Source organism: Mustela nigripes, chromosome 15 (genome assembly GCF_022355385.1).
Source record: "Mustela nigripes isolate SB6536 chromosome 15, MUSNIG.SB6536, whole genome shotgun sequence".
NCBI classification, from domain to species: domain Eukaryota; kingdom Metazoa; phylum Chordata; class Mammalia; order Carnivora; family Mustelidae; genus Mustela; species Mustela nigripes.
In genome coordinates this window covers 25,582,610-25,593,939 of record NC_081571.1, presented here as the reverse complement: position 1 = coordinate 25,593,939, position 11,330 = coordinate 25,582,610, and the positions used below count along the sequence as shown (strand labels likewise).

The 11,330-nt window shown below is 49.3% G+C and overlaps 1 protein-coding gene across 1 annotated transcript in view; it reads right to left on the bottom strand.

The window, feature by feature from the left end:
- Nucleotides 1–10,161: 10,161 nt before the first annotated feature.
- The window catches only part of LOC132002643 (uncharacterized), a 2,442-nt gene continuing 1,273 nt past the window's right edge, over nt 10,162–11,330 (bottom strand). The window contains 2 exon segments of the mRNA XM_059377779.1: nt 10,162–10,673; nt 10,676–11,219. Of these exon segments, the coding sequence (XP_059233762.1) occupies nt 10,162–10,673; nt 10,676–11,219 (1,056 nt within the window).

Sequence of the window (11,330 nt, the reverse complement as noted above, 5' to 3'; positions counted from 1 at the left end):
AAGTTCAGATAATAAAACGAAGAATTTTTTAATATATAACTCATGGGACATAGTTACACTAAAAACTGTTCTTTATCAGTCTGAGATAGACTATAATGGGATATCTTGTTGGCAACTCTATACAGGGATTCAAATGTCCTAATTTTCACATCCATTGTTTCTGCTGTTTATCCCTCATATCAGGAAACAATGAGGCACAACCAGGAACTACTTTAGTTACCTGAAAAGAACATGCAGTCTCCCCCCCAGAAAAAAAATTATGAATAACACATAATAGATACACTTTTTATTAATGAGTGTCCTGAGGGTTGTCTAATCTTTTCCCTGATGTGATAACTACTTCCTTTTAGTCTTTACCTCTTCATTTTCATCTCTGGCACCACTTGTCTCACTTTCTTCAATAAAAAAAGGAAAAATCCTTTATTTCACCTCTGCAATGCGAAGGACAGTGGTTCTCAAATCCTTTGGCTATATGGTCTTCCTACTCCCATGAGTTCCGAGTCCAGTCAGGAACAGCCACCCTATGCCTATTTTGGTTTCCATTACTGAGTAGTGTGTGTGTGAAGTAAAGGTGACCTTCCCATTTCAGTTGAAACATTTGGAAAAGACACTGTTTTCTTTTCTTTCCTTTTTCTCTTTGTTTTTGTTTTTAAATTAGCATAGTTATGGGGGGGGGTCTACCCATGTCTTCAGCGCTTTCTCTTGGCTACTTTTCTTCCAACTATTGACAGCACTCAACACTTCCCTCTGAGGGTCCTCAGGGAGCTGGTGGCCTCCTGCCCAGGACATAGCCTGAAGGCAAGTCGCTTTGCAGTTGTGTTTGGAGACACAGCATTTAAACTTCCATCATTACTAAGAAAATTAAAACAAAACAAAACAAACACCCTAACCAAAAAATACTAACTTCCATCATCGCATAAAGTTAGGGGGTCTAGGGAAGAGGGGCTAACTGGGGAAACAAACAAACAAACAAACAACTGCACTTGATTTTATTTATTTATTTGACAGAGAGAGACAGCGAGAGAGGGAACACATGCAGGAGAAGTGGGAGAGGGAGAAGCAGACTCTCCACTGAGCAGGGAGTTCGACGCAGGGCTGGATCCCGGGACCCTGAGCTGAAGGCAGACGCTCAACTGACTGAGCCACCCAAGCATCCCTACCCTGCACTTTTTTTTTACTCATCTTATTTAATCTTCCTGGGGTGACCACAGCAGATAAGCATTATAATTTCCTCCATTTTTCACACGAAGAATCTGAGGCACAGAAAGCCGAGTCGGGAATTCAGATCTTTTGATTCTGACATCTCTGCTCTCAACCTTTTTTTTTTTCCCCCCTTCTGGAGGTTTCCCATGGCTATGCTTTAAATTTCTTTTTGCAGAAGCTGAAAATAATAATGTATTTACTATGATCCTGTGTGTGTGTGTGTGTGTGTGTGTGTGTGTGTGTTAAACACATACACGCTCTTTGTTTAACAAATTTTGCAAATCTCTAGAAGGATACAAAGTAGAGGCCTCTGCCTCTCCTACTCCTTTTCTATTTCCCCAAGGTAACTATTTCCCTAAGGTAACCAGTGGTGAGCAGTTTGCGGCTCAGTCCCAGTATTTACTGTGAACATGAACTTCTTGGTGCTTTCTGTCTCTTCATCCATTTCTGCCACAAGCCTGCCTTTCCTTCACTGGGTGATTTCTTTACAGTTTTCCAGTGTGTTATAGAAGCCCAAAGGGTGTGGGGGCTGGTGTCTCACCAGCTTGGGTATTCAATCCATCCTTGCATGGTCTCTCAATAACTTCAGGAAAAGTCTCTCTTTTACTGAGGACTTTTTTTTCTTTTTTAGTCTGGGAGTGTTTTTTGGCTGGGGAGGGCGTGGGTGTGGTGGTGGATGGGAGGGTAGGAGGGGTGGGAAAGAGAATCACTGTGCTGGAATAAATGAGTGGGTCTTCCTACAGAGAAGAATTTCCTCAGGTGATAGGTCGTGAGGTTTAAGAGGCCTGTTGCAAGGTTTTACTGCAGCCCAAATAATTTATGTCAAATGAAGTGCACCATGGTTTAGCTTTCTGGCTTTTACAGTAGGATTTGTTGGGGTAGCTTAATGTTTTAATTAATTAACTTCAAGCTGGTATTCTATATAAACACAAATTGTCACTTCCCCCACTCCGGAGTCCCTCTTAGACATAGAAATGGGTAATGGCTGAGCAAAATGAGGGGAGTTGGAATTACTGGCCCACTGTGACTTCATCTGAGTTTCATATCTCAGGGAGTAACCATCCATCCAAGGTGCAACCCCAGCCTTCGCCCCCTGGGGCCAACTCACAAGACCAACGGAATAGGAACGCGGGGCCCCAATAAGGCAAATGGGTCACCAAAATTCTGATCTTTCTAGATACAAAGGAATGTGTACTCACAGAGTTCTACAGTCGTTCAGACTCTGACTGCTCCATTGATGGTCATTGATGCTAATTTTCCCAGCAGAGCATCGAGAGATAGAGAAGGGAGGACTCAGAGGGTGGCCTAAGCAGGTGCAGATTGCCCCCCTCTGGAAGCCGGGCACAGGCAGGTGGAAAGGGCCAGGCTTGGTGGTCACAGGTCCTTGCCATTGATGGCGGGGTGAACTTGGACATGAACCTAACCTCTGGGGCCACTGGAAGTTAGTGGACCAGAGGCTCGCCTCCCTGGATGTGTCTGCAAATTCCTTAGTACAGTGCACAGACTAACGGCCTATCAAAGCCCTGCTAGTGTGTAGCCATTACTTTGTCCCATCTGGGTTTTACCATTTCTTTGCTTTTGACACTTTTCTCTCAGAATCTGCAGAGGGTGGCAGATCGCTTTGGTAGGCTCTCCCCTCTTGTCGCCTCAGGTTCTCAAGGGTTAGGCGCAGCTGGCCTAGGGCCCAAAGCCTGTGAGACTTTTAGGGGCCTATGATAATATTTTAATTTCTCTTTAGATCAGAAGAAAAAAACGCACTTGTTAATGAACAAATGGCAATGAATCCAGTCCACATTATATCGATCTTTATACTGGTGCAGTCACAAGATAAAATGTTTAATTAATTAATTAATTAATTAATTTTTTTAAGGAGGAAGAGACTTCAAAGGCAAAAAAGCCTGGAGCCCTCAAATCACGATGCAAACCTGAACATTCTGGAATCACTTCAGGCTGTCAGCAGGCAGCTGGAGGTGTCTTTTGGCAAAGGCCTGAAGGGTCGAGGGGATTTGGGAGATACATTTTATCAGCTACTGAACAGCACACATACCTTTTTCTGGAGCAAACCTTCAGTGCCTGCATAAGCAGAGCAAACAGCTTCTGTTTGCCCAGGCAACTTACCAAGTAGGAGTCTGAAGGGAGGCCTGAGGGGAGGATGAACGGCCCTGAATTCGGTGTTTGGGATGAAGGGGGCCACATGAGGGCACTTTTCAAATAGCTAAAGCTTACATCTTAGATCCCATGTTGTGGAGGCCAAGAAAAACAGGGCTGTACCCACCTCGAGTCTAGCCCTGACGTAAGTACAGCCATCTTGGCAAAGCAAAAGCTGGCACCTTGCACCCCCTCTCCCCCCACTCCCCTCCCCTCAGTAGTATGTGTGACATTCCTTGGCAACCCCTGGCTGCCCTAAAAGAAAAGCAAATAGTTAACTTGCAGAGATCACAATCCTGCAAGACAGGAGTCTCCCTCACTTTACAAATGTCCTAGTGATTTACAACAAAGAATCTATCTTCTCAATAGCCCAATTTCAAGAGACAAATAACTCAGTTCCTTAAGCCCTATTGTTGCCCTCCCCACCATAAAACTGAAGGAGGCTGAGGCAGAAGGAAATGTAAATAAAATTAAATTTCTTCTAAACCTAAATCTCACTAACAAGGACACTTGATGGGAGAAATGTGAAACTTTATCTCTAACCCTCCAAGATAGTGTCAGCGATCGTTCCCAAGCATATGACCCACTGATATACATCTAGAGGGTCTCACAAGAAGATTTTTATTACTGGTAATGAATAACCTTTTCCCCAGACAGTAGCTAGCCCCTCAAGGTCCTGGAGACCTCGCTTCCAAAATTCCTTAGTGTTAGGGTATGGAGTCGACCACCCCTCAATTAGACAGAGAACACTCTCGATAATGCAAGTCACACAGGGACGTTTATTTCCAGCTAGCTGGGGTTCAAGTATCTGCCTGGTGCAGCGGGTTTCAACAAGGACCCCAAGTACTCAAAGCCAAGGGCTCATATAGCATTTCCAAAGCACTTAACACACAGCAATTGTCCATAGCTCCATTCACACCTGGCGCCACACTTGACAGCTTACCTTTGCATCACCCCCAGGTGGTTTAGTGAGATAAGCTCTTTACCAATGCATCTAGTCCACAGCCGCCTGTATTCTGGTGCTTAGGATTGACTTGTTTTCCAAAACTTGTATTTCTAGCTTGTTTTTCAAGCTTCCCCTAGTCCTTCCTCCCTCAACTCAGTAAAATGGCTTCCCGGCCTTCAAGATGGCCGTTCTCATGCCAACCCATTCATACATTCCCCCCTTTAGTTGTTTATAATGAGGAATCCTGCTCATTGATAAAGCAGTCGTAGGGGCCCTCAGGAGCAGGCAATTTCTCATCCTGCTGTCTTAAAACCATGAGCTGGACGGCATTAACACAATCTTTTACAAAATTAATAAGCTTATTCAGAATGCAAGGGCCAAAAGTTAGAATGAGCATAAGCAAAACAAATGGGCCAACTAAGGTAGAAACCAAGGTGGTGAACCAGGGGGTCCTATTAAACCAAGCCTCAAACCAGTTCTCCCGTGCCTCCCTCTCCTTCTTCCTGTTGGCTAATCCTTCTCTCACCTTAGCCATGGATTCTTTTACTACCCCAGTTTGGTCAGCATAAAAGCAGCATTCTTCTCCTAATGCGGCACATAGTCCCCCTTGTTGGAGGAGCAACAAATCAAGCTCTCTTCTATTTTGGAGTACCACCTTGGACAGGGAGGTGAGAGATTTTTCTAAATGACTTATCGAGGTCTCTATTCTTTCTAGATCCTCATCTATGGCTGCCCTCAGAGAGGTCATTCCTGTTGTTGAATAACCAGGGAGGCTATGCCAGTCCCAACTCCAGCTACTCCTAACCTGAACAAGGTAGCAATAGTGCAGTGATGGGCTCTCTTTTACTTCTCTCACTTGTGCCTTTACTCCAATGAGAATACATGTGTTCCTCAGGGTGGTAGAGGATGCGGGGCATCACAGCCACCAGGACACAGAACTCCTCAGAGGCATTAAAGACCGAGGTCAGGAGGCACGGGGTGAGGCCAGTCTTTGAACATATCCACCATCCATTATTTTCTGGGATTAGCCACTTTGGGCCACCTTTCCAACTAGGGGTGTTATCTATGGAAGTGCAAAGACTTCGTTTAACATGTAACACTCTCCCTAGGCGGGTTCTGTTACCACTCACTCACTGTAGGGTTAGACCGATTTTACAGTCCCCCCATGAACATTGAGAGGGGCTCTCCTTTGATAATAGATTATAGGTGGCATTTAGCCCTATTGCTTCATAAAACGGAGGCTTCACATCATAACACATCCAACATGAGGCCGTGAGATTAGGGCTGGTGGCGTTAAGGGTCCCATACATAGTAAGCATTAGTTTCCATACAGAGTCTTCAACGGCCTGTGTAGTAGGTGCCAGGGAGATTATAGGGGTGTTAGTCTGGGGTCTTATGGTCCTCTTTGTGATTTTTTTTTTTTAACCTGGGTTCTTGGTAGGGGCAGGGGAAGCTGGAGGAGCCTTTTGGCCAGCCGGAGGAGCCAGCACCCTATTTGGACCTACAGGAGTATTGCCCATCTCTACTGCCTCAACCTTCAATCTAACAAAAATAGTGGATCTCACATGTCCCCGGTATTTGTAGAACACTATTGCTCACTGTTTTCCTTGAATCCAGTTTTTAACTCCTTCCTGTCTTCCCTGGTCAGTGAACTGAACTTGGATCCTGTCTAAGTCATAGGGGAACAAGGCCCTCGAAGGAGAGGAACAGCTGCCTCTCTAAGCTTCCCTTAATTAACAAAAGCAAATTTTAGAGAGTCTGGTCGTGAAACCGCCCACCTCCAATCCCCATCATTAGAGGTGACACAGGCCCAACTCTTACAGAAGGAATACTGGACCTCCCCGCCCCCACATTATCAGCCCTTAGAGTGTCCCGGGCAGGCATAGAATCCATAGCTTCGAGCTAAATTGGGTGCCCTGGACTCGTAATGAGGGTTGATATCCCTGAAGCAGAAGGTTAAGTCTGGCCACCATGTGGCTAGTGGGGCCATGCGGGTGATTTCGTTGAGAGTCCTACCAGTCTCTCCATTGGTCAGGATCCATGTCTGCTTATAAGGCTGACGAGGTTTGGTTTCTGCATGGTTCCTTTTCCAGTCGTTGAGCAGGGTCAGGACCAGCAGCCACTTCATCATTAGACTAGACGGGAGATTCGGTGCGTCCCCGAGGTCTGGAGAGTTATAGAATCAGGAGGTTATCAGGGTATTCTTGCACAGTCCACCCCCTGGCTTGTCTCTGCTCCGGCTGGGTGGCTCGGCATACGTGGGAGTGGTGGACCCAAGGCCCAATGCCGTCAACCTTTAAGGCAGTGGGGGTAACCAGAACAACCACATAAGGACCTTTCCATCTTTCTTCTAAGGTTCGGGACCTGTGTCTCCTTACCCATACCCAATCCCCTGGGACAATACCATGTTCTGGATTCGGTGTATCCCTGGTCTCATACAAAAAGCGCACCATGGGCCAGATTTCACACTGAACCTCCTGTAGGGCCTTCAAACTGGCCAGATAATTTGGGGTCACATTAGAGTCTTGGTCTGGCAAGGCACAGACAATAACGGGGGGTGGTCTCCCATATAGAATTTCGAAGGAAGTTAATCCATGCACATAAGGGGAGTTCTGAACCCGGAATATGGCATAGGGTAGGAGGGTCATGCCAGTCTCGATGGTTAATTTAAATAAGGTGTCTTTTAAGGTTCGATTCATCCTTTTACCTGCCCGGAGCTCTGGGGACTATAATCACAATGTAACTTCCAATTGGTCCCCACCACTTGGGCCAGTCCTTGTAGGACTTTGCTGATGAACGCCGGGCCGTTATCGGACCCTAAAACCTCGGGACACCATATCTGGATATGATTTCTTCTAGTAATGCCTTAGCGACAACCTGGGCAGTCTCTCGTTTGGTGGGGAAAACGTCCACCCAGCCTGAAAAGGTGTCAACCAATCCCAGCAAGTACTTAGACACCCATACCTCCCAGGTTTTACCTCAGTAAAATCCACCTCCCAACTTCGTCCTGGTGCCCTCCCCCGTACCCTCATACCTGTATGTAGGGGTCCCTTCTTACTGGGTTTCATAGCCTGGCATCCGATACACTGATCCACGATCTCCTGGATTTGGGTTGTTTGTCCCGGGAACCGGAGGCACGCAGACTCAAGAATTGTCAGCAGTTTTCTCTTTCCTAAATGGGTGGCTTGGTGCAGGTTGGAAAGCAGGAACAGTCCTACTTTGCCTGTAGATTCCCTCTGAATCCCGATGCCACCCATGCCTATCAGGCTCTGGGCAGTGGTGGTTTTGGATCCATTGCATATCCTCTGGGGTGTAGTCAGGTCACGGGGGCAAGCGTGGGCGCTCAGTTGCGGGCAGGGCGAGTGCCAAAGTTGGTGAAGCTATTGCTGCCTTTTCGGCGGCCTCATCCGCTCGCCGGTTTCCTTCAGCCTCCGAGGTCCGGGCAGACTGGTGTCCAGGGAGGTGAACAACTGCAACTGCCCGGGGCTTTTGCACTGCCGCCAGTCGCCTCTGCACCTCTGGGAGATTACGCAGTTCCTTTCCCTCCGCTGTAACAAAGCCCCTCTCCCGGTAGATGGCGCCATGCACATGGACAGTGCCGAAAGCGTAGTGGCTATCGGTGTAAACAGACACCCATTTCCCTTCAGCCCATTCTAACGCCTCCGCTAGGGCAATCAGTTCAGCCTTTTGGGCTGAGGTCCCCGGGGGAAGCGAGGCACTCCAAACGACATTCCCGTCTTGGTCCACCACTGCCGCACCCGCCCTTCGCACCCCATCCATGATGAAGCTGCTTCCATCAGTGAACCACACCAGCTCACTGTTGGGGAGGGCGGTGTCCTGGAGGTCGGGGTGCACCTGGGTAATTTCTGTCATGATCTCCTGGCAGTCATGCAGGAGGGCTTCTAGATCCGGGGTTGGCAGCAGGGTGGCTGGATTCAGTGCAGTTGGTTCAGTAAAGATGATCCGAGGTGCATCTAACAAGAGTCCTTGGTAATGGGTCAGGCAAGCATTGGTCATCCACCTGCCGGCGGGATGTTTCAGGACTCCCTCGATCGCATGGGGAGTTACTACCTTCAGATGCTGCCCGAAAGTGAGTTTGTCTGCATCCTTTACCATCAGGGCTACTGCCGCGAAGATCCTTAGGCAAGGGGCCATCCTGAAGCTACTGGGTCTAATCTCTTAGATAAGTAGGCAACCAGGCGCTTCCATGGCCCCAGGCACTGCATCAGAACCTCTTTTGCTATCCCCCTCCTCTCGTCGACAATGAAGAGGGTGAAGGGCTTCAGAGGGTCTGGCAACGACAGGGCTGGTGTCTTTAAGAGGGCAGTCTTAAGTTCATCAAAGGCCTTTTGCTGTTTCACCCCCAGGCCTTATCTTTGGTTGCCTCATACAGGGGCTTCACTATCTCAGCATACCCCAGAATCCATAGCCGGCAGTAGCCCGCTGTCTCTGGAAACTCCCAGACTTCTTGGGTCGAGGTTGGGATTGGGAGCCTGAGAATAGTCTCTTTCGTAGCCTCTGTTAACCATCTGGTCCCTTCCTTCAATTTATACCCCAGGTAGGTGACTGTCTGCCTGCATATTGTGCTGGACCCCTAGCCCAATTGTCCCAGTTCCTGGAGGAGGTCTCCAGTGGCCCGTTGGCACTCAGCCTCGGTGGCGGCTGCCAGAAGCAAGTCATCTACGTATTGCAGGAGTGTAACTGAAGAGTGTAACTGAGTCACGACTCCCGTGGAACGAGTCCAGATCCTGATTTAAGGCTTCATTAAACAGAGTAGGAGAGTTTTTGAAGCCTTGTGGTAGTCTAGTCCAGGTTAACTCTCTGGAGGTTCCTGTAATGTCATCATGCCATTAGAAGGCAAAAATGTGTTGACTGCTGGGTGCCAGGGCTATCCTTTAGGTCCAGGGTAGTATACCAAATATATGAAGGGGGTAAGTGACTTAGCAGGGTTTAAGGGTTGGGGACCGTGTGGTGGATGTCCTCGATCCTCTTATTTACTCCCCTCAAGTCCTGGACTGGCCTGTAATCCTTTCCCCCTGGTTTCTTAATGGGGAGAAGCGGGGTGTTCCAGGCAGAGTGGCAGGGTTTCAGTAACCCAGCTTCTAAGAGGCGGTTAATGTGTGGGGCAATCCCTTTTCATGCCTCAGTGGGCATGGGGTACTGGCGGATCTGGATAGGCTGGGCAGAGGCTTTCACTTCCACCACTACTGGTGTTCGGTGGGTCGCCAGACCCATAATGCTATCTCTGCCCATGCCTGAGGGTACGTTCTAAGCCAGTAATCCATCTCATGGGGCCATTCTATGGGGGAGGAGGTGTCCTGCAGGACAAACAGGCGATGCTCATCTGCGAGGGACAAGGTCAAAACATGAAAGGCCTATTCCTGGCCGTCCATTACTTTGATGCTATCCGGCTCAAAGCGGATACGGGCCTGGACTTTGGTTAGGAGATCACGCCCCAACAGGGGGGCTGGGCATTCAGGGATAACCAGGAAGGAGTGGGCCACTTGGTGATGGCCCAAGTCCACCCAGCGCCTACTGGTGCCTTGATAAGCCTTGGACCCAGTTGCCCCCTGCACCAGGCTGGTTTTCTGAGATAGGGGCTCCATGGGCTTCTTTAAAACTGAGTACTGGGCTCCTGTGTCCACCATGAATCCCACTGGTTTCCCCTCCACATACACAGTTACCCAAGACTCGGGGAGGAGATCCGAGTCCCGTCTCCCCTAGTCCCTGTCCATTCCTGCCAGCAAAACCCGAGCGTCCCGTCCGGTCTGGTCCTGGCGCTTGGGGCATTCCTTCTTCCAATGTCCATATTCTTTGGAGTTCATGCATTGCCCCCTATCTAGCCTGGGCCGCAGTTTTTGAGGTCAGGTTGGTCCAGCTGGACCCGGTCCTGCCTGGGCTGTGCCCTGCACCCCTGCCAGGAGGATCTTAGCCATCTCCTTTTGCTGCCTTTTGTTCTCCCTATTCAGATGCTCTCTGTCCTCTTTCCTAATTCTTTCTCTTAACTCCTTATTTTCCTTTCTGATCCTTTCCTCCGGAGTCTCCCGAGTGTTAAAAACTCTCTCTGCCACTTTCATCAGATCCTGAATGGTCATTTCCCCCAATCCTTCCTGCTTATATTTCTTTCTAATATCTGGGGCAGCCTGGTTTATAAAAGACATCATTACAGCTGACTGATTCTCCTCTGCCAGGGGGTCCAAAGGGGTGTAGTGCCTATAAGCATCATAGAGTCGTTCTAAGAACACAGCTGGGCTTTCCATTTCCGCTTGTATCACAGCTTTTACCTTAGCCAAATTGGTGGGGCGGCGTGCCGCTGCTCGGAGACCTGCCCTAAGAGTCTGGCGGTAAACTCGGAGACGCTCCCTACCTTCCACGTTCCAGGTTCGGCAAGGTCGTTGGCCGTCAGTTGTCGCGGGGGGAGATTCTTTCTGGCCTCCGTGAGGATCGGCTCGCGCTCTTCCGTAGTGAACAAGGTCTTAAGGAGCTGCTGGCAATCGCCCCATGTGGGGCTATGTATATGCATGACAGACTCAAACAGGTCAGTCAGGCCCCTCGGGTCTTCAGAGAAAAGGGGGTTTTGAGACTTCCAGTTATACAGATCACTGCTTGAAAAGGGCCAATACTGGTAAGATTGTTCCCCATCTGGGCCAGTACCTCCCAGGGCCCCTACGGGGAGAATGGGTGCCCTGGCTGAGGTGGAGGAGGATGGTTCCTCTTCTGGGGTCTCCTCCCGGTGCCTAGGAGACCTTAATTCCCACACCGGTCCCTGGGCCGGGACCAGGGGAGCTGAGCGGGAGGCGGATGAGTGAGGGGGCTCGGGAGGGGCGGCTGCTTCAGGTTGGAGCGGCGCCACAGGTGCGTATGGAGGAGGGGTTTCTTCAAAATCTAGGTCTATCAGGGAGGGGTACAGGTCCGACCCTTCCTGTAAGACAGGTTTCTTGGATGGGTTCCCCAGGAATTTCGGTTGGGCGATAAGAGCGGGTGCAGTAGAGTGGTGGGGGTGCCCCGAGAGCACGGGGGGGGGGGGGGGGGG